The sequence below is a fragment of the Panthera tigris genome, chromosome F3 (assembly GCF_018350195.1).
Source record: "Panthera tigris isolate Pti1 chromosome F3, P.tigris_Pti1_mat1.1, whole genome shotgun sequence".
In the NCBI taxonomy this organism is placed as follows: Eukaryota; Metazoa; Chordata; class Mammalia; order Carnivora; family Felidae; genus Panthera; species Panthera tigris.
This window is the reverse complement of record NC_056678.1, coordinates 21,362,942-21,385,473: the sequence shown is the minus strand read 5'-3', so window position 1 is coordinate 21,385,473 and position 22,532 is coordinate 21,362,942. Positions and strand designations below refer to the sequence as shown.

General features: G+C 36.0%; 1 protein-coding gene across 7 annotated transcripts in view; it reads right to left on the bottom strand.

Moving 5' to 3' along the window:
- The window catches only part of TDRD5 (tudor domain containing 5), a 99,523-nt gene that overhangs the window by 44,495 nt on the left and 32,496 nt on the right, over positions 1-22,532 (bottom strand). For all 7 annotated transcript variants that reach the window (XM_042975981.1, XM_042975983.1, XM_042975979.1 and 4 more), the window contains one exon: positions 6,862-7,015. In XM_042975981.1, coding sequence (XP_042831915.1) covers positions 6,862-7,015 — 154 coding nt within the window. The remainder of the gene's footprint in view (positions 1-6,861; positions 7,016-22,532) is intronic.

Genomic DNA, 22,532 nt, shown 5'->3' with positions numbered 1-22,532 from the left:
TTTCTGATACACAGCCAGAGTTAACAACCGCTGATCTAGCACTTCCCCATCAGATCACTGTTTCAGAAAACTGGTTTCCTCAAAGTTATACAAAAATCTGGATAATGAAGAAAGTATATTTTAAAAAGTCAGATAGATGGTCTTTATTAATAATACCGATTAGCCTTATTACAATAAGTATCACCAGAAAGGTCATCATATACAAAATGTTTTCAAGGCTAATGTGTAATCTGTCTGGTTCATATGCTTACAATAAAGAATATTACATAATCATGCTTTATTTCCTTGTCCTTACAAAGACAATTAAAAATCAGGTTAGCATCTCCCAGCATACTCCAGGCCCATACCCACTTCAGCTACAGACAACTCACCGGGGCACCCACTATGCAGAGCACTCTGGGAACTCCCAACCCACACTCATTTCAGCTCTAACTGTCCCTCCAGAATACCCCCTGTATGAAGAGCACCAGGATCCCCTGGTGTGTACCTGCTTCAGCTCCAGCCATACCACCAGGGTAGTCCCAGTACAAAGTGCCATGGGACACCCAGCCTGTACCTGCTAAAGATTAAGCCAGCCAGCCAAAGCTGCCACACACACACAGTGTACATAGAGGATGTTCTGCATAAGGCAATTCCTTCAAGTCTAGGAGTAGTTGTTCCACCTAATTCATAGGAAAACACAGAGCGTCAAATAAAATGAAACAGAATAACATACTTCAAATCAAAGAACAAGACAAAACCTCAAAAAAGAACTCAACAAAATGGAGATAAGCAAACTATCTTATAAATTCAAGATAATGATCATAAAGATGCTCACCTGACTTCAGAGAAGAGTGCATAAACTCAGTGAAACTTCAACAAACAGATAATATAAAAAAGAGCCAATCAGAGCTGAAGAATACAGTAAATGAAATGCAAATTACTCTAGAGGGAATCAACAGCATATCAGAGGATGCAGAAGAATGGATCAGTGATATGGAAAACAGTAATAGAAAGCACCCACACTAAACAGAAAAATGTTTTTTCAAATGAGGATAAGTTTAAGAGAACTCAGATAAGTTTAAGAGATCTCTTGGACAATATCCAGCATTCTAACATTCATATTATAGGGGTCCCAAAGAGAGAGAGACAGAGACAGAGACAGAGACAGAGACAGAGAGAGAGAGAGAGAGAGACAGCACACACACAGGCGCACAGAAAAATAACTTGAAAAAATAATAGCTGAAAACTTCCTTGACCTGGAGAAGAAAACAGACATCCAAGTCCAGGAATCACAGAGAACCCCAAACAAGGACGCAAAGAAGTCCACATTAGTTAAAATGTCAAAAATTAAAGATAAAGAGAATATCTAAAAAGTAGCAAAAGAAAAGCAACAAGTCATGTACAAGGGAAGCCCCGTAGGAGTATCAGCTCTGATGGGAATTGCATGGTATATTCAAACTGATGAAAGGAAAAAAAAACAGTAACAAAAAATATTCTGCCCACCAAGGTTATCATTCAGAATTTAATAAGAACTAGTTTCCCAGCAAACAAAAGTTCATCATCACCAAAACAGACTTACAAGCAATGTTAAAGAGACTTCTTTAAGTGGAAAGGAAAAGACCATAATTAGAAGAAAATTATAAAAAGAAAAAAGTTCACAAGTAAAAGCAAACAGAGAGTAGTAAATCAATCTCTTATAAAACTAGTATGAAGGTTAAAAGACAGAAGTAGTAAAATCGATGTTATCTAAAAAATTAGTTAAGGGCCTCATGAAATAAAAAGATACAAAATATGATATACATAAAACAAAAATGTCTATTTTTAGAATGTGTTCAAACTTACCATCAACTAAAAATATAAAATAGACTGCTACATACACAGGATGTTATATATGAGCCTCCTGGTAATCACTAAACAAAAACCTCTACTAGATACACAAAAAATAAGGAGAAAGGAATCCAAGCATAACACTGAAGGAGGTCATCACAAGGAGAGATAGAGAAGAAAAACAGAAAACTATAAAAACAACCAGAAAACAAAAACAAAATGGCAGTGAGTACATACTTAACCAATAATTACTTTAAATGTAAATGCACTAACTGCTCCAATCAAAAGACAAGGGTGACTGAATGGATTAAAAAAAAAAAAAAAAAAGACATCTATAGCTGCCCATAAGAGACTCACTCCAAGCCTAAAGACATGCAGACTGAAAGTGAAGACCTGGAAAAACTTATACCATGCAAATGGAAGCAAAAAAAAAAAAAAAAAGAAAGAAAAAATTTAAAGCCAGTGTAGCAATACATCAGATAAGATGGACTTTAAAATAAAGACTGTAATGAGACAAATAAGGGCAGTGTATAATGTTAAAAAGATCAATCCAACAAGAAAACAGAGCCATTGTAAGTATCTACACACCCAACACAGGAGCACCTAAATACATTAAGCAAATATGAAAAGACACAAAGGGAGAAACTGATATTAACACAGTAATAGTAGGGGACTTTACCAGCTCACTTACATCAATGATCAGATCATTCAAACACAAAATCAATAAGAAAGCAATGGCTTTGAACAACACATTAAACCAGATAGACAATATATACAGAACATTCCATCCAAAAACAGAATATACATTCTTTTCAAGTTTTTTCCTTCTCTATATCACGTTAAGCCACACAACAAGACTCAATAAATTTAAGAAAACTGAAATCATATAAAGCATCTTTTCCAAACACAACAGTATGAAACTGGAAATCAACTACAAGCAAGACTGCAAAAAACACCAAAACATGGAGGCCAAACAACATGCTATTAACCAAAAAAATCAATGAAGTAATTAAATAGGAAATTAAAAAAAAAAAAAAACAAAGACAAATGAAAATTAAAATATAATGGGGCCCCTGGGTGGCTCAGTCGGTTGGGTGTCCAACTTCGGCTCAGGTCCGGACCTCGCGGTCCGTGAGTTTGAGCCCCACATCGGGTTCTGTGCTGACAGCTCAGAGCCTGGAGCCTGACTCAGATTCTGTGTCTCCCTCTCTCTCTGACCTTCCCCCGTTCATGCTCTCTCTCAGTCTCAAAAATGAATAAACGTTAAAAAAAAAATTTTTTTTTTAAAGAAAATGAAAATATAATGGTCCAAAATCTTTGGGATGTAGCAAAAGTAGCTTTAAGAGGGAAGTTTATAGGGATACGTCCCTATCCCAAGAAACAAGAAAAATTTCAAGTAAACAATTATTCTTACATCTTAAGGAACTAGGAAAAGAATAAACAATGCCCAAAGTTAGTAAGAGGAAGGAAATAATGAAGACGAAAACAGAAATAAATGAAATGGAGCCTAAAAAGTAACAGAGTAGATGAATAATGGAAGCAAGGAGGGCCTGGGTGGCTCAGTAGGTTAAGTCTCTGACTTTGGCTCAGGTCATGATCTCACGGTTTGTGAGTTCAAGCCCCGCGTCGGGCTCTGTGCTGACAGCTCAGAGCCTGGAGCGTGTTTCAGATTCTGTGTCTCCCTCTCTCTCTGACCCTCCCCGTTCATGCTCTGTCTCTTTCTGTCTCAAAAATAAATGAACATTAAAAAAAATAATAACAATGAAACCAAGAGCTGGTTCTTTGAAAAGAGAAACAAAATTGATAAATCTTTAGCCAGATTCACCAAGGGAAAAAAAGAGGTTTCAAACAAATAACATCAGAATGAAACACAAAACAACCAACATCACATAAATACAAAGGATTATAAGAGAACACTACAAAAAAATTATATACCAACAAATTGGACAACCAATGGACAACCAATTAGAAGAAATGGATGAATTAACTAAATCAGAAAGAAACAGAATATATCAACAGACCAATTATTAGTAACAGAATTGAATAGGTAATCAAAAAACTCCCAACAAATGAAAATCCAGGACTGGATGGCTTCACAGGTGAAGTCTACCAAACATTTAAATAATTAACAGCCACTCTTTCGAACTGTGCCAAAAATAAAAGAGGAAGGAGAGCTTCCATATTCATTCAATGAGCAAGCATTGCTCTGAAACCAAAACCAAAGACATTACAAAAAAGAAAGACAGACAGACAGACAGAAAGTGTGTGTGGGGGAGGGGGGGAGAGTGAGAAAACTACAGGTTAATATCCCTGATGAACATACAATGCAAAAATCCTCAACAAAATATTAGCAAACCAAATTCAACAATATATTAAAAGCATCATTCACCACCATCAAGTGGTGGGATTTACTCCAGGAACGGAAGAGTGTTTCAATATCCACAAATCAATCAACTTTATATATCACATTAACAAAATGAAGAGATAAAAACCATATGGTCATCTCAACAGATGCAGAAAAAGCATTTGACAAAATCTGACATCTGTTCATGATAAATTCTCAACAAAGTGTATACAGAGGGACATAATTCAATATAATAAAGGCCATATATGACAAACCCACAGCTAACATCAAAATCAATGGTGAAAAACTGAAAGATTTCCTCTCAGGAACAAAAGAAGAATGTCTACTCTTGCCATTTTTATTTAACATAGTACTCGAAGTCCCAGCTACAGCAATCAGAAAAGAAAAAGGCATCCAAATTGATTATGAAGAAATATAACTGTCTCTACTCACAGATGACATGATACTATATATAAAACACCTTTAAAACTCCACCAAAAATCTATTAGAATAAATGAATTCAGTAAAGTTGCAGGATACAAAATTAATATACAGAAATCTGTTGCATTTCTATACCATAATGAAGCAAGCTGAAACAAATTAAGAAAATGGTCCCATTTACAACTACACCAAAAAGAACAGAATACCTTGGAATAAATTTAACCAAGTGAAAGTTCTGTACTGTGAAAACTATAAAATACTGATGAGAGAAAATGAAGATGACACAAATGAAAAGATATACCATCCTCATGAATTAGAAGAACCAATATTGTTAAAATTTCCATACTACCAAAGCAATCTACAAATTCAATCCAATTCTCATCAAAATACCAATAGGACTTTTCACAGAACTAAACAAACAATTCTAAAATTTATGCAGAACTACAAAAGACTCTAAATAGCCAAAGCAATCTTGAAAAAGAACAAACCCAGAGGTATCACAATCCCAGCTTTCAAGACATACTACAAAGCTATGGTAATCAAGAGTATGGTACTGGAACAAAAACAGACACACAGAGCAATAGAAGAGAGAGCCTAGAAATAAACCCATGCTTACGTGGTCAATTAATCTATGACATAGGAGGTAACAATATACAATGGGGAAAAGACAGTCTCTTCGTGCAAAAGAATGAAAATGGACCACTTATACCAAACACAAAAATAAACTCAAGACAGATTAAACACCTAAATATGAGACCTGAAGCCATAAAGCTCCTCAAAGAAAACATATGCAGTAATCTCTTGGACATCAGCCTTAGCAATGTATTTATGAATATGTTTCCTCAGACAAGGGAAACAAAAGCACAAATGAAATATTGGGACTACATCAAACTAAAAACCTTTTGCATAACAAAGGAAACTATCAGCAAAACAATACGGCAATCTCCTGGATGGGAGAATATATTTGCAAATGATATATCCAATAAGGGATTCATACCCAAAATACATAGAGAACTTCTACAATCCAATACCAAGAAAACACAAAGAATCCAAAAAAAATGGGCAGAAGATCTTAATAGACATTTTTCCAAAGGCAACATACAGGTAGCCAACAGACACACAAAAAGATGCTGACCGTCAGTAATCATCAGAGAAATGCAAAACCAAAACCACAGTAAGAAATCACCTTATACCTTTCAGAATGGCTAATATCAAGACAAGAAATAGACAAGTGTTGGCAAGGATGTGGAGAAGAGAGAACCCTTGTGCACTGTTGGTGGGAATGTAAATTGGTGCAACCACTGTGAAAACACTGTAAAGTTACCTTAAAAAAATGAAAAATAAAAATAACATATGATCCAGTATTCCACTACTGGGTTATTTGCCCCCCCCCCCAAAAATGAAAACACTAATTTAAAAAGATATATGCGGGGCACGTGGGTGGCTCAGTCAGTTGAGCCTCCGACTTCGGCTCAAGTCATGATCTCGTGGTTTGTGAGTTCGAGCCCCATATCGGGCTCTGTGCTGACAGCTCAGAGCCTGAAGCCTGCTTTGGATTCTGTGCCTCCCTCTCTCTCTGCCCCTCCCCCCGTTCATGCTCTGTCTCTCTCTGTCTCTCAAAGATGAACAAACGTTAAAAAAATTTTTTTTAAAAAGACATATGCAACCCTATCTTTACTGCAGTATTATTTACAATTGCCAAGTTATGTAAGCAACCTAAGTGTCCTTCGATAGATGAATGGATAAAGATGTAGTATATATACAATGGAATATTACTCAGCTATAAAAAGAACGAAATCTTGCCATTTGTGACAACAGGGATGAACCTAGAGGATATTAGGCTAAGTAAAACAAGTCAGACAGACAAAGACAAATACTGCATGATTTCGTTTATATGTGGAATCTAAACAGCAAAACAAACAAAAATGGAAACAGAATCATAAATACAGAGAACTGGTAGTTGCCAGAGGGGAGGATAACAGGGGAGGAGCAAAACGGGTGATGGGTATTAAGAGGTACAAACCTCCAGTTATAAAATAAGTAAGTCACAGAAATGAAATATACAGCATAGGGAATATAGCCAATAATACTGTGATAATATTGTATAGTGACAGATGGTAACTACACTCATCATGGTGAGCACAGCAAAATGTATGAAATTGTCAAAACACTATGTTGTACCCCTAAAACTAATATAAATGGATGTTAACTATACTTCAATTTAAAAAGAAAAAATCAGGTTTGCATCATATTGTGATTCAACTCACCAGGTGGGAGTGGCTTCATATCAGCATCAAACACCAGTAAGTCTTGTTCTCCTTCCCTGAACTCAACACGCAGAATGTCACCAAGAGCTCCAACGAGTTCTGTCACATTTAAGAAGCCCAATTTTTTTGGTGAAAGTTGCTCTTTAAAGATTATCTGTCACAAAAGAAACAAAAATAACATAAAACATTAGATAAATGTAATACAATATATACAGATACATACACAGATTAAAACAATGTCTTAATTTTGTTTTAGTCAGGGGCACCTGGGTGGCTCAGTCGGTTGAGCATCCGACTTCGGCTCAGGTCACGATCTCACAGTCTGTGAGTTCGAGCCCCACATCGGGGTCTGTGCTGATGGCTCAGAGCCTGGAGCCTGCTTCGGATTCTGTGTCTCCCTCTCTCTCTGCCCCTCCCCTGCTCATGCTCTGTCTCAAAAATAAATAAAAACATTAAGAAAAAAAAATTTTTTTAAATAATTTTGGTTTAGTCAAACTAAATTTGTAAGGGTCAGCAATCTCAGGTATTACAGTAAAGGCTTGTTTCCATATAGGTATAATCCAAACCTAGAGACCTACAACATAAAGCTTCCAGGCCAGTTTCAACTTCCTTTTAAAGTATATGGTGGGGCACCTGGGTGGCTCTGTCAATTAAGCCTCTAAATCCTGATTACAGCTCAGGTCATGATCTAACAGTTTCATGAGTTTGAGCCCCATGTTGGGCTCTGCACTGACAGTGTGAAGCCTGCTTGGGATTCTCTCTCTCCCTCTTCCCTTCCTCCACTTGCTCTCTGTCTCTCTCAAAATAAATAAATAAGCTTTATAAATAAATATAGTATGTGGTACAATGAAGTGAAAATCAGGGTACTCTTACCTCTTGTTCTTAACAATGTCTAATTATAAAGCAAAAGAATAAAGGGGGTACACAAAATACAAAAGTCATAATAAAACTTGTATTTCTCAGTTTTGAAAGTATTCACTACCATTTTCAACATGCAATAAAGTAATATGATTTTAAAATATTTCCTTAAAATTCTAGGATTTCGCCCTAGAAGCTGAGATGAATAAGTAGGTATCAGTGTATCACCCACAATATTGTTTCTCTTGCCTTAGGAAAAAATTATACCAAATAAAAAAATGTATATACAGGGTATATACTAAATATGTTTGGTTTAAACTGGACAGTGAATTGGAAGTTTGCCCTTTTTAGTGAGATCTCCTATTAAATTGTTCAAATTCTTGGAGCATCTGGGTGGCTCAGTCAATTGAGCAACTGACTCTTGATTTCAGCTCAGATAATGATCTCATGGTTCGTGAGTTTGAGCACCACACAGGGTACTGCACACCCTCCCTCTGCGTCTCCCTCTCTCCCCCCTATTCTCAGGCTCCCTCTAAAGAGAAAAAAATGTTCAAATTGTCAAACTTTTGTCTCCCTAACCAAGGTAAAGCAGTTGAGCTATTCACAGTTCTTTTTCTGTTCCTCCAACTTCGAGCAGGAAATAAACTTTCTCTGACTTAATAACCTTAGGGAAAAATCAATAGAAACACAGAAAGCAAACGCTCTAAAAGAATGGACCTCTAATAGAGGATGGGACAGCTGTATACCTTCTTGTTGATGGATGCTGAGACCCAACTCTACTCTTTATGACTTCTCCCAAAACACTTGAAAAATGAGGGCCAAGTCATGGGCATCAGCCAAGTCATGGTTTTAAACGGTCATTAATATCACCTCTATAACCAATCATGAAAATACCAAGAGAGAAAGGCTTGGTAGAAGACAGGGGTCACGTAATGGTAAATGACACTGTATCTCTACTTTTGTTAAAGTTTATTTATTTTGAGGGAGAGTATGTGCACAGGGGAGGGGCAAAGAGAGATGGAGAGAGAGAATCCTAAGCAGGCTCTGCACTGTCAGCACAGAGCTTGACAGAGGGCTTGAACTCACAAACCATGACATGATGACCTGAGCCAAAATCAAAAGTCCAACACTTGACTGACTGAGCCACCCACACAACCTTTATGTCTCTACTTCTTTGCACGTTACATATTACGACTTCTTTACCTTTTATGTTCATTAGTCTCTTTAATGGTTTCTTTACCTTGTCTGTAAGTAGCTAGTACTATGAACATGCAAGTCAGTCAAATACAAGACTAGGATGGAAAGGATTTTATTAATTTTTTAATACATGATATTTAGAAGGTTCAAAAAAACATACAGCAAAAACTAAGTCTCTGGCCCACTCCCAACCCTCAGTGGCCCAGGAGATCACTTCCCTGGAGGTAACCATTATTACCAGTTTCTTGCACAAACCAAAATCACCAGTTTCTTGGGCAACTTTCTAGAAATTGTCAAAACATGAATACACATCATGCTTCAACATATATTTATTGTGCCCATTTTTGCTTTCAGTTAATACAGAGAGAATTCCTTATCAGTACATGAAAAATTGAGTTTTGCTTTGTGATTCTGAAAACCAGTTTTAGTAAGTTGGTTCTGTCCACTGATTGGTATGTCAGATATATTTTTTCCTAATTTCTTAGTTATGCCTCCAGGTTGATAGACTCCCAACCATAAGCAAGGAAGAATTGATGTATTTCTACTCCCACTTTCCTTGATTTCTCTCTTCCATCTCCAATTTTAGCTATATTATTTCTTCCATAGAGTTTATATTTATGCCTTCAAATATATGAATATTTCCTATTAACCTGATTTCATTTCCTCACTGTGTGGATTTTGCAGATGACATACTCATAGTGCAAACACTATTTTCTGCAAACTGACAGCTAGATCCAAAGGCTTGGTCAGACTCCTGCTCCATGACTGTAAGTGATGCTGTATTTATGAAGAGGCATGTAACGTCTAGCTGTCTCTTTTTTGATGGTGTTAGTAGCCATTCCTGGTCAATGCCTAGATCCACTATTTTACTAAGAGAAATTGTAGAGTGAAATTGTATCAATTCTTTTTTGTTATTTAGTTGGAACATTTTATAGAGATATGCTCCACTCATCTGCTGCTTGGTTACCCAGTCATACCAGATTATTTGGAAAACAAGGATAAGTGATTGGCTCCTTCTTTTAATCTTTTTTCAAGAAAATAAATTGGTCCTCTATCATCCTCCAAGATAACCAATTAGTTTTTAATATCAGAGCAACTCAAAAGTTAAACATACTTGGTGGGTTTCAAAAACACTGCAAGTATTATCATTATTGAAACCTCAACTAACTCAAGTGGATTCCTAAGCCATCCTGATGTGAACCTAGTCATTAATAAGCTTCCTTGCTAGTCTGGAATGACAAGACATTCCAGATTCTGCATATGCAACTAGACTATGCACACAATAAAAATTATCCCATAATTAATCCCATATATTCCATAATTATTCAATGCTCTATACAATACACAACAGTCTCAAAATTGAATAACAGTACTAACATCAATACCATTAATAAAAGCAATCAAACTTTTTTGCCTGTGCTGACCTCTTCTCTTTCTACCATTTTGTGTAATTGTTCTTTATCTACATTGTCAGAGTATATAGCCATTATATACTATATTCTCTCATTTCTAACTCTCATTTGGTCTTAGTTTTATAAGTAACACAGATTAATTCTTCTGTTGGTATCACTCAACAATTCTGGTTATCTGAAGTTCATTGTCCGGTAGACTCCTTGAGAAGGGCTCATCAGAACAAGTTCTTAAATTCTTACATGGTGATAATAGCTTTGTTGGCTTTCTATAGCTCAAAGTCAATTTTGCTAGTTATAAAATCCTTGACCTACATTTTGTTTCCTTGAGTATATGAAATATGTTACTCTTTTCTTCTAGTATAAAACACTACTGTGAAAATATCTATAACCTAATTCTGTCTCCCTTATAAGTCACTTGCTCTTTTTGTTTTAGATGCCCAAAGGACTGTTCTTTAAGTCCAGTAATTTTGGTGTGGGTCATTCTGGTCAACATTCTCACATATGTCATGTGTTCTTTCAATATATAGTTTCACATCTTCCATTTCAGTAAAGTTCACTCAAATTACAGTTTTCAGGATTTGTTCTGTTCCATTCTTTGGTTTTATTACTTCTATATTGGCTCTTCTTGGCATGTTTTCAAAATCTGTTACTTTCTCTTAAATCTTTTTCTTTGTTCATTTTTTTCCAGCATTTTCTTATGAAAAATTTCAAACACAACAAAAGGTGAAAGAGTTAGACAGTGAACATCTACCACCTACCATCTACCACCATAATTATTAGTATTCCACTAAATTCGCTTTATCATCAATACATCCACTTACCAATCCATCTTATTTTTTTATACATTTCAAAGGAACCTGCCCTTCACCCCAAAATAAGTTAGCATGTACATAATTAGCTGAGTTCAAGATCTGTTCGTTTTTTTAAGGTAAAAATTTACATACAGTGAAATGTTTAAAACTTAAGCTTACAATTAAATTAGCTTTGAAAAAGTGAAAGTATTCAAGATCTAGAACATTTCCAACAGTCCAGTAAGTTCTCCCTTTCCCAGAGACAAACAACTCTTTTTCACCAGATTAACTTTGGCTATTTTGCACTTCAAATGGAACACATCCAATAATACTCCACTGTGTGAGATTTCGCTCCACAGCATTTCTCAGATTCATCCATGTTGGTTCATGTGTCAGTAGCTTAGCTCTTTTTAAAATAATTTTTAACATTTTTGAGAGACAGAGTGCAAGTGGGGGAGGGGCAGAGAGAGAAGGAGACACAGAATCCAAAGGAGTAGCTTATCTCTTAATGTTGAATAAGTATTTCATTGTAAGAATGTATCATAATATCTTTATTCATTTTCCCATTGATGAATAATAGCATTTTCAGTTTGGGCTATTAAGCAAGTATAAAGCTGCTATATTATATAGAAGTCTTTGGCGTGAGAGAGGGAGCACAGGCTTTGATTTTTCTTGGGTAAATATCTAAGAGTATAATTCTGGGTCAAAGGGTACATATATAATTATTTTATAAGAAACAGAACATTTTCCAAAGTAACTGCATCATTTTATATTCGTACCAAAAATACAAGTTTACCATCATTTGTGCTTTATGCTATTAATCACTCACATATCTACATCTGTAAAGTGTTCAAATCTTTATGCAATTTAATGGAGTTGTCTGCCTTTCTGTAATGGAGCTACAGAAGGCTCTTTATGTATTCTAGATTTAAGTCTTTTAGATGATGGTTTTAAGTATTTCTTCCGAGTTTGTAGTCTGTGCCTCTCCCAGAGAGAGTTTTAATAAAGCCTCATTGTCAATTTTCCTTTAAACAATTATTGCTACGTCCTAAGAAAGAAACTCTTATCCAAACCCAGATTGTGAATATGTGTTTTCTTCTAGATGTTTAAATTTTCATTTGGGTCTATGATGCATCTCAAATTAACTTTTGTACACAGTATGAAGTTGGGGCTGAGGTTCATTTTTTTCCTTTATGGATATTCAGATGTTCCAGAATCATTTGCTGAACAGATTTTCCTTTCCCCACTTAATTCCTTTGACACCTCTGTCAAAAATCATTTGAGTGCATCTGAGTAGATCTCTTCAAGTATACTCATATATGACTAATCCGTGGGTTTTTCAAGATTTACACGTAGCCTGCAGGAATTATAATGGCAAATGTAATGAATCTAGCAATTAATAACAATACTGAGACTTCTCAGCCATAAATGCGTTACAGCTCTCTATTTAAATTCTTCTCTGTAGTAGAGGCTAAAGTCTGGGATTGTGACGCTTCCCGCTTTGGTTTTCTTTTTCAATATTACTTTGGCTATTCAGGGTCTTTTGTGGTTCCATACAAATTTTAGGATTGTTTGTTCAAGCTTTGAGAAGAATGCTGGTGCGATTTTGATAGGGATTGCATTGAATGTGTAGATTGCTTTGGGTAGTATTGACATTTTAACAGTATATTCTTCCAATCCATGAGCATGGAACGTTTTTCCCTTTCTTTGTGTCTTCTTCAATTTCCTTCATAAGTTTTCTATAATTTTCAGCATACAGATCTTTTACATCTTTGGTTAGGTAACCGATGGAATGGGAGAAGATATTTACAAATGATGTATCAGATAAAGGGTTAGTACCCAAAATCTATCAAGAACTTACCAAACTCAAGACCTGAAAAACAAATAATCCAGTGAAGAAATGGGCAGAAGACATAAACAGACACTTTTCCAAACAAGACATCCAGATGGCAAACAGACACATGAAAAGATGCTCAAGTCAACATCACTCATCATCAGGGAAATACAAATCAAAGCCACACTGAGATACCAACTCACACCAGTCTGAGTGGCTAAAATTAACTCAGGAAACAACAGATGTTGGTGAGGATGTGGAGAAACGGGAACCCTCTTGCACTGCTGGTGGGAATGCAAACTGGTGCAGCCACTCTGGAAAACAGTATGGAGGTTCCTCAAAAAATTAAAAATAGAACTACCCTATGACCCAGCAATTGTACTACCATGAATTTATCCACAGGATACAGGAGTGCTGATTCATAGGGGCACATGTACCCCAATGTTTACAGCAGCGCTTTCAACAACAGCCAAATTATGGAAGGAGTCTAAATGTCAATCAACTAATGAATGGATAAAAAAGATGTGCGTTATATATACAATGGAATACTACTTGGCAATAAGAAAGAATGAAATCATGCCATTTGCAACAACATGGATGGAACTGGAAGGTATTATGCTAAGTGAAATAAGTCAGTCAGAGAAAGAAAGATATCGTACGTTTTCACTCATATGTGGAACTCAAGAAACTTAACAGAAGACCATGGGGGGAGGAGGTAAGGGGGAAAAATAGTTACAAACAGAGAGGGAAGGAGGCAAACCATAAGAGACTCTTAAATACAGAGAACTGAGGGTTGATGGGGGGGGGCGGGGGAGAGGGGGAAAATGGGTGGTGGGCACTGAGGAGGACGCTTGTTGGGATCAGCACTGGGTATTGTATGTAAGCAATGAACCAGGGGAATCTACCCCCAAAACCAAGAGCCAACTGTACAAACTGTATGTTAGCCAACTTGACAATACATTATATTTAAAAATTAAATTTAAAAAAATAAATTCTTCTTGCATTTCTCTCAGCAATGTTTAGCAGTTTTCAGTGTAAATGTTTTATGTTTCTTAATCTTATCTTCAAGTAATTTGACACTATTGTAAATAGGAATTTCTAAATTTCATTTTCCAATTGTTTTCTACTTTGTCAGGAAATGTAACAGATTTTTTAAATATTAAACCATGAACCGTTGGTCTCAGTAAATTCACTTATTATAGTAGCTTTTTCTTGGATTCCTTAATATAGTCTACATAGACAATCATGTTTTCTGCAAATAAAGACAATTTTATTTCTCCTCTTCAGGTTCAATTTGCCTTTTGTAGAACTTGCCCATTTCATCTAAGTTGTCAAATGACTGGCACAGTTTATAAATTCCCTGTCATTTTAGTACCTGTAGAATACTAAATTATCTATAATGGCAAAATCTTCTTCCTTCGTAATACTGCAATCTGTGTCCTCTCTTTTTATTCCTAAGTATTCAGTGGTTCATCAGTTTTGGTTGAATCAACATTTGGCTTTGTTAACTTTCTCTTAATTGGTAATTTATTGATTTCTATCCTTAGCTTCCTCCTACTTGTTTTGAGTTTACTTTGCTCCTCTTTCTCTAGCCTTCTTAAGGTAAACCCCTAGATCAGTGATGGTTTTATACCTTTCTCCTTTTCTAATCTGGGCATTTCAGAGCTATAAATTCCCATATGACGACTGCTTTGGCTGCATCTCACAGATGATATGTTCCATTTTCATTACCGTGCAGCTGGAAATATTTTCTAATTTCCCTGTAATTTCTTCTCTAATAATTATTTAGAAGAACGCTACTTAATTTCCAAATTATCTGAAGGGTTAATTCTTAATTAATTTATTGATTTGTAATTTAATTCCTTCTTAATAAGAGAACATACTCTAAGATTTCGGTATTTTGAAATTTTTTAAGACTTCATTCTATAGCTAACTCTATTCTATGTTCTATCTTGGCAAATGTCCCATGTATACTTGGATAGAATGTTTATTCTGCAACTGCGGAGTCTAGTGTTCTATAAAATAGATCAAAATGGTAAAGAGGTGTTTCAGATTATCTATATCCTTATTCATTTTTTTTACTATCCCATCAACTGCTGGGGGAAAAAATCTGTTTATGGAAATATTTGCTCTGTCCATTTTTGGACCATTTATTTTAAAATAATAGGTAAACACACATTTAACTGTTGGGTCTGCCTAATAAATCGATCATTTACCCTTATGAAAGGGCCCTCTGATAATATACTTTGCCTTGAACTCTGCTTTATCTGATTTTCTTAAAGATTTTATTTTATTTTTTAAGTAAGCTCTACACTCAACATGGGGCTCAAACTCACAGCCCTGAGATCAAGAGTTGCACACTTCCACAGAGTGAGCCAGCCAGGTGCCCCTATCTGATTTTTTTAAATCCATTCAGTCCTTTAATGCTTACTGCATGTACCTGTACGTGTTATTCATCTTTTCCTTTCAGTCTCTGTCTTTATATTTATAGTGTGTTTCTTATGGATGACAGCTAGTTGCACCTTGCCTTTTCACCCTGTCTTATAATTGCATTAAACCAAATATTTAGTATACTTACATTTATGAGATTAATGTAATTGGATTTACAGCTACCACTTTTCTCTTCAATTTTTTCTGATACCATCTGAATTCTGTTCCTCTCAAACTTTGTTCCTTCACCATCTTTCAAGCAAGAGAGCTGATCGGTAAGCCCTATCTTCCTTGGGATTTACAAAGTATTTTTATATAATTCCATTTTAATTTATCTACTGGTTTTATAGCTACAAATCTGCATTTTTATGACTTCTTTATAGAGCCTTAACTTGTCAGTACTACTGTACAACCTCATATAAATTATCAAGAACCTTGAAACCTATAGCTCCATGCACTCCACTCATTATGCTATAGTTTTCACATGTATTGCACCTACATGTTACAAACCCAATTATGTAATAATTTTTGCTTTAAGCAGTCATATATTTAATTGATGAAAGAAGTCATATACACCAAAAACCGTAAAATACCTACGAATAAATTTAACCAAAGAGGTGAAAAATCTATACACTGAAAACCATAGAAAGCTTATGAAATAAATTGAAGACGACACAAAAAAAATGGAAAATATTCCATGCTCCTGGATAAGAACAAATATTGTTAAAATGTTAATACTACCCAAAGCAATCTACATATTCAATGCAATCCCTATCAAAATAACACAAGCATTCTTCACCGAGTTAGAACAAACAGCCCTAAAATTTGTATGGAACCAGAAAAGACCCCAAATAGCCAAAGCAATCTTGAAAAAGAAAACCAAAGCAGGAGGCATCACAATTTTGGACTTCAAGCTGTATTACAAAGCTGTAATCATCAAGACAGTATGGTACTGGCACAAGAATGGACATTCAGACCAATGGAACAGAGAACCCAGAAATGGACCCACAAACATATGGCCAACTAATCTTTGACAAGGCAGTAAAGACAGTCTCTTCAGCAAGTGGTGCTGGGAAAACTGGACAGCAACATGCAGAAAAATGAACCTGGACCACTTTCTTACACCATACACAAAAATAAACTCAAAATGGATGAAAGACCTAAATGTAACAGGAAGTCACCAAAATCCTTGAGAAGAGGGGCACCTGGGTGGCTCAGTTGGTTAGGCGACTGACTTTGGTTCAGGTCATGATCTCACAGTCCGTGAGTTCGAGCCCCATGTCGGGCTCTGTGCTGACAGTTCAGGGCCTGGTGCCTATTTCAGATTCTGTGTCTCCCCACACCACCCCTCCCCCACTCATGCTTTGTGTCCGTCTCTCAATAACAAACATTAAAAAAAATTTTTTTTAAATCCTTGAGAAGTAGGCAAAAACCTCTTTGATCTTAGCCGCAGCAATTTCTTACTCAACACGTCTCCAGAGGCAAGGGAAACAAATGCAAAAATGAACAATTGGGACCTCATCAAAATAAAAAGCTTCTGCATAGCAAAGGAAACAATCAGCAAAACTAAAAGGCACCTGACAGAATGGGAGAAAATACTTGCAAACAACACATCAGATAAAGGGTTAGTATCCAAAATCTATAAAGAACTTACCAAACTCAACACCCAAAAAACAAATCTAGTGAAGAAATGGGCAGAAGACATGAATAGACACTTCCCCAAAGAAGACATCCAGATGGCCAACTGACACATGAAAAAATGCTCCACATCATTCATCATCAGGGAAATACAAATCAAAACCACAATGAGATACCACCTCACACCCGTCAGAATAGCTAACATTAACAACTCAGGCAACAACAGATGTTGGAGAGGATGTGGAGAAAGAGGATCTCTTTTACACTGCTGGTGGGAATACAAACTGGTGCAGCCACTCTGGAAAATAGTATGGAGGTTCTTCAAAAAATTAAAAATAGAATACCCTACGACCCAGCAATTGCACTACCAGGTATTTATCCAAGGGATACAGGTGTGCTGTTTCAAAGGGACACATGCACCCCAATGTTTGTAGCAGCACTATCAACAATAGCCAAAGTATGGAAAGAGCCCAAATGTCCACCGATGAATGAATGGATAAAGAAGATGTGGCGCGCACACACACACGCACGCGCACACACACACACACACACGGAGTACTACTCGGCAACCAAAAAGAATTAAATCTTGCCATTTACAATATGTGGATGGAACTAGAGGTTATTATGCTAAGCGAAATTAGAGAAAGACAAATACCATATGACTTTACTCATATGAAGACTTTAAGACACAGAACAGATGAACACAAGGGAAGCAAAAATAATATAAAAATATGGAGGGGACAAAACATAAGAGACTTAAATATAGAGAACAGAGGGCTACTAGAGGGGTTGTGGAAGGGGGGATGGGCTAAATGGGTAACTAACCCTGAAATCATTGTTGCACTATATGCTAACTAAATTGGATGTAAATTAAAAAATAAATAAAAAGAAAACTCATATATACCCATTTCCTGTGCTCTTCAATTCTTCCTGCAGATTTAAGTCCAATCTAGAATCATTTCATTGCTCCTGAAGAAAGTTCTTTAGAATTTCTTATAGTGCAGGACTGCTTACTATTCTCAATTTTTTTATTTGAAAATGTCTTTATTTTACTTTCATTCTTAAAAGATATCATCATTGGATGGGCACTTGGGTCTCTCACTCAGTCAGTTGAGCATCTCACTCTTGATTTTGGCTCAGATCATGATCTTACAGGTGTGAAACAGAGCCCCACGTCAGACTCCACACTGAGTGTGGAGCCTGCTTAAGATTCTCCCCCTCTACCCCTCCCTTGTTTGAGTGCTCTCTCAATAAATAAAAGAAAAAATTAATTACATTAAAAAAGACACTATCACTGGATACAAAATATTGGCCTAACATTTTTCCTTTGAGCACTTTAAAGATATACTTCCACTATCTTCTAGCTGTTATTGTTTTTAATGAGAAGTCAGTCATCATTTGTATCATTGTTCAAGCGTGTGCATTTTGTTGGGTGCTTTCAGGATTTTCTCTGAAAATCATTTTTCTCTGGCTTCTTTCAGAATTTTCTAATTATCTTTGGTTTACTGCAGTTTGACTAGAATGTGCCTGTGTAAGGTTTTCTTTGTATTCACTGTGTGGGATTATCTGGGCTTCTTAAATCTGTAAACTTTTCATAAAATTTGGAATATTTCCAGCCATATTTTCAAATATTTTGTCCTTTCTCTCCACACCAATTACACATATGTTACACCACTTGGTATTTTCCCAGCAGTCTCTCAGACTCTGCTTTTTTTCTTATCTTTATTTTCTCTGTCCTTCAGATTGAATTATTTCTGTTGATCTGTCTTAAAGTTCACTGATGGTTTCTTCTGCCATTTCCAATTTGTTAAGATACTACAGTGAATTTTTTACTTCTATTATTTCCAGTTCTAGAAAATCATTTTTCTCCATTAACATATTTTATCTGTTCATTCAATATGAGCATATGCATTTTTTTTAAATAGGTAAAAATCTTAGATATTGTATTAGTATAAGCAGAGATGCTGTAACAAAATGCCACAAATGGGGGGGGGGCTTAAACAACAGACTTTTCTATTTTCTCACAGGTCTGGAGGCTGGAAAGTTCAAGATCAAATACATGGCAAGGAGGCTTCTCCTTGGCTTGCTGACAGCTGCTTTTTCACTGTGCCCTCATATAGACTTTACTCTGCACTCACGCACTCCTGGTATCTCTTGCTCTTCTTAAAAGGACACCAGCCTTACTGGATTAGAGCCTCACCTCATGACTTCATTTAACTTTATTTTCTTATTTTTTAAGTTTTCATCAATATTTAATTCTGTAAAAAACAGTGCATGGTTACATGGGAAAGAAAAATTCGTAAGAATTGTCATCATTTGTGATTACACATATAAATTTCAGTAAGTTAATAACTTATACTCCATTTCATAACTATTCAACTTAAAAACATCTGAGGAATACTCAAGATGGTGAAAAATATTACCAATAAAAACAACACAGTTAAAAAATTTTGTTCTTGTCATATTGAATGAAGCCACTGTAAAAATAACTTGAAATTCATATTAGCATTAACTTCAAAAACCTCCAATCAGCTTTTGCTTTGTCATTACCAAAGGTTTTCTTGGTTTTTAATGAGAAGAATCTTCAAAAAATTTTAGTGTAGTAATCATAAAATAACTTTAATGTATCAAACTACATTGGAATTCCCCACTAGGAATTCATTTTTACAGAGTAAAATTGCTTAATATTCATATCAGTGACAATAAAGTTTTTTTTTAATTTACATCCAAGTTAGTTGTTAGCATATAGTGCACTTATGATTTGAGGAGTAGAATCCAGTGATTCATTCCCTACATATAACACCAAGGGCTCATCCCAGTAGGTGTCTTCCTTAATGCCCCCTGACCATTAGCCCATCCCCCCACCCATAACCCCTGCAACAACACTTAGTTTGTTCTTTATATTTAAGAGTCTCTTATGTTTTGTCCCCCTCTCTGTTTTATATTATTTTTGCTTCCCTTACGTTCATCTGTTTTGTACCTTAAATTCCTCATGAGTGAAATCGTGATACTTGTCTTTCTCCAGTTTTGCTTGGCATAATACACTCTAGTTCCATCCACGTTGTTGCAAATGGAAAGATTTCATTCTTTTTGATTGCCGAGTAGTACTCCATTGTGTGTGTGTGTGTGTGTGTGTGTATACACACCATATCTTCTTTATCCATTCATCTGTCAATGAACACTTGGGCTCTTTCTATACTTTGGCCATTGTTGACAGCGCTGCTATAAACATTGAGGTGCATGTACCCCTTCGAAACAGCACACCTGTATCCTTTGTATAAATACTTAGTGGAATTGCTGGGTCATAGAGTAGTTCTATTCTTAATTTTTCAAGGAACCTCCATACTGTTTTCCAGAGTGGTTGCACCAGTTTGCATTCCCACCAGCAGTATAAAAGGGTTCCTCTTTATCCACATCCTCTCCAACATCTGTTGTTGCCTGAGTTGTTAATGTTAGCCATTCTGACGGGTGTGAGGTGGTATCTCATTGTGGTTTTGATTTGTATTTCCCTGATGAGTGATGTGAAGCTTTTTCATGTGTCAGTTGGCCATCTGGATGTCTTCGTTGGAGAAGTGTCTATTCATGTCTTTTGCCCATTTCTTCACTGGATTATTTGTTTTTTGGGTGTTGAGTTTGGTAAGTTCTTTATAGATTTTGGATACTAACCCTTTATCTGATAGGTCGTTTGCAAGTATCTTCTTCCATTCTGTCAGGTGCCTTTTAGTTTTGCTGATTGTTTCCTTCACTGTGCAGAAGCTTTTTATCTTGATGAGATCCCAGTAGTTCATTTTTGCTTTTGTTTCCCTTGCCTCCAGAGACGTGTTGATGCAGCCTAAGTCACAGAGGGTTCTGCCTTTCTCCTCAAGGATTTTGATGGCTTCTGGTCTTACATTGAGGTCTTTCACCCATTTTGAGTTTATTTTTGTGCATGGTGTAAGAAAGTGGTCCAGGTTCATTTTTCTGCATGCCGCTGTCCAGTTTTCCCAGCACCACTTGCTGAAGAGACTGTCTTTATTCCATTGGATATTCTTTCTGCTTTGTCAGAGATCAATTGGCCATAGGTTTGTGGGTCCATTTCTGGGTTCTCTGTTCTGTGCCACTGATCTGAGTGTCTGTTCTTGTGCCAGTACCATACTGTCTTGATGATTACAGCTTTGTAATACAGCTTGAAGTCCAGAATTGTGATGCCTCCTGCTTTGGTTTTCTTTTTCAAGATTGCTTTGGCTATTTGGGGTCTTTTCTGGTTCCATACAAATTTTAGGACTGTTTGTTCTAACTCGGTGACGAATGCTGGTGTTATTTTGATAGGGATTGCATTGAATATGTAGATTGCTTTGGGTAGTATTGACATTTTAACAATATTTGTTCTTCTTATCCAGAAGCATGGAGTATTTTTACTTTTTTGTGTGTCTTCGATTTATTTCATAAGCTTTCTATGGTTTTCAGTGTATAAATTTTTTACCTCTTCAGTCAGGTTTATTCCTAGATATTTTATGGGTTTTGGTGCAATTGTAAACGGGATCAATTCCTTGATTTCTCTTTCTGCTACTTCCTTATTGGTATATAGAAATGCAACCAATTTCTGTGCATTGATTTTATATCCTGTGACACTGCTGAATTCATGGATCAGTTCTAGCAGTTTTTTAGTGGAATCTTATGGGTTTTCCATATAGAGTATCATGTCATCTGCAAAGAGTAAAACGTTTTGACTTCCTCTGTGAGTTGGAAGCCTTTTATTTCTTTGTGTTGTCTGATTGCTGAGGCTAAGACTTCCAATACCATGTTGATTAACAGTGGTGAGAGTGGACATCCCTGTTGTGTTCCTGATCTTAGGGGGAAAGCTCTCAGGTTTTCGCCATTGAGGATGATATTAGCAGTGTGTCTTTCATATACAGCTCTTATGATCTTGAGATATGATCCTCCTATCCCTACTTTCTTGAGGGTTTTTATCAAGAAAGGATGCCTTATTTTGTCAAACCCTTTCTCTGCATCTATTGAGAGGATCATGTGGTTCTTGTCCTTTCTTTTATTAATGTGATGTATCACACTGATTGATTTGTGGATACTGAACCAGCCCTGCAGCCCAGGAATGAATCCCACTTGATCATGGTGAATAAATTTTTTTAACGTATTGTTGGATCCGGTTGGCTAATATCTTCTTGAGAATTTTTCCATCCATGTTCATCAGGAAAACTGGTCTGTAGCTTTCCTTTTTAATGGGATCTTTGTCTGGTTTTGAAATCAAGGTAATGCTGAAAACATGTATTTCTTTATATCCTTTTATATGACTATAAAAGTGCCTTTAAAACGCTTTTTCTAACTTCAACATCTGCGTTACCAATGTTTGCATTACTTTTTCTCTTCACCAAGGATCACATTTTCTTGTTTCTTAATATATTTAGTAATTTGTTTCATATCCTGGACATCATGAATTATAGAGTGTAAAGACTTAGGAATCATTTATATTCCTTTTAAGACTATTGCTTTTTGCTTTGTTTCAGCAGGGAATTA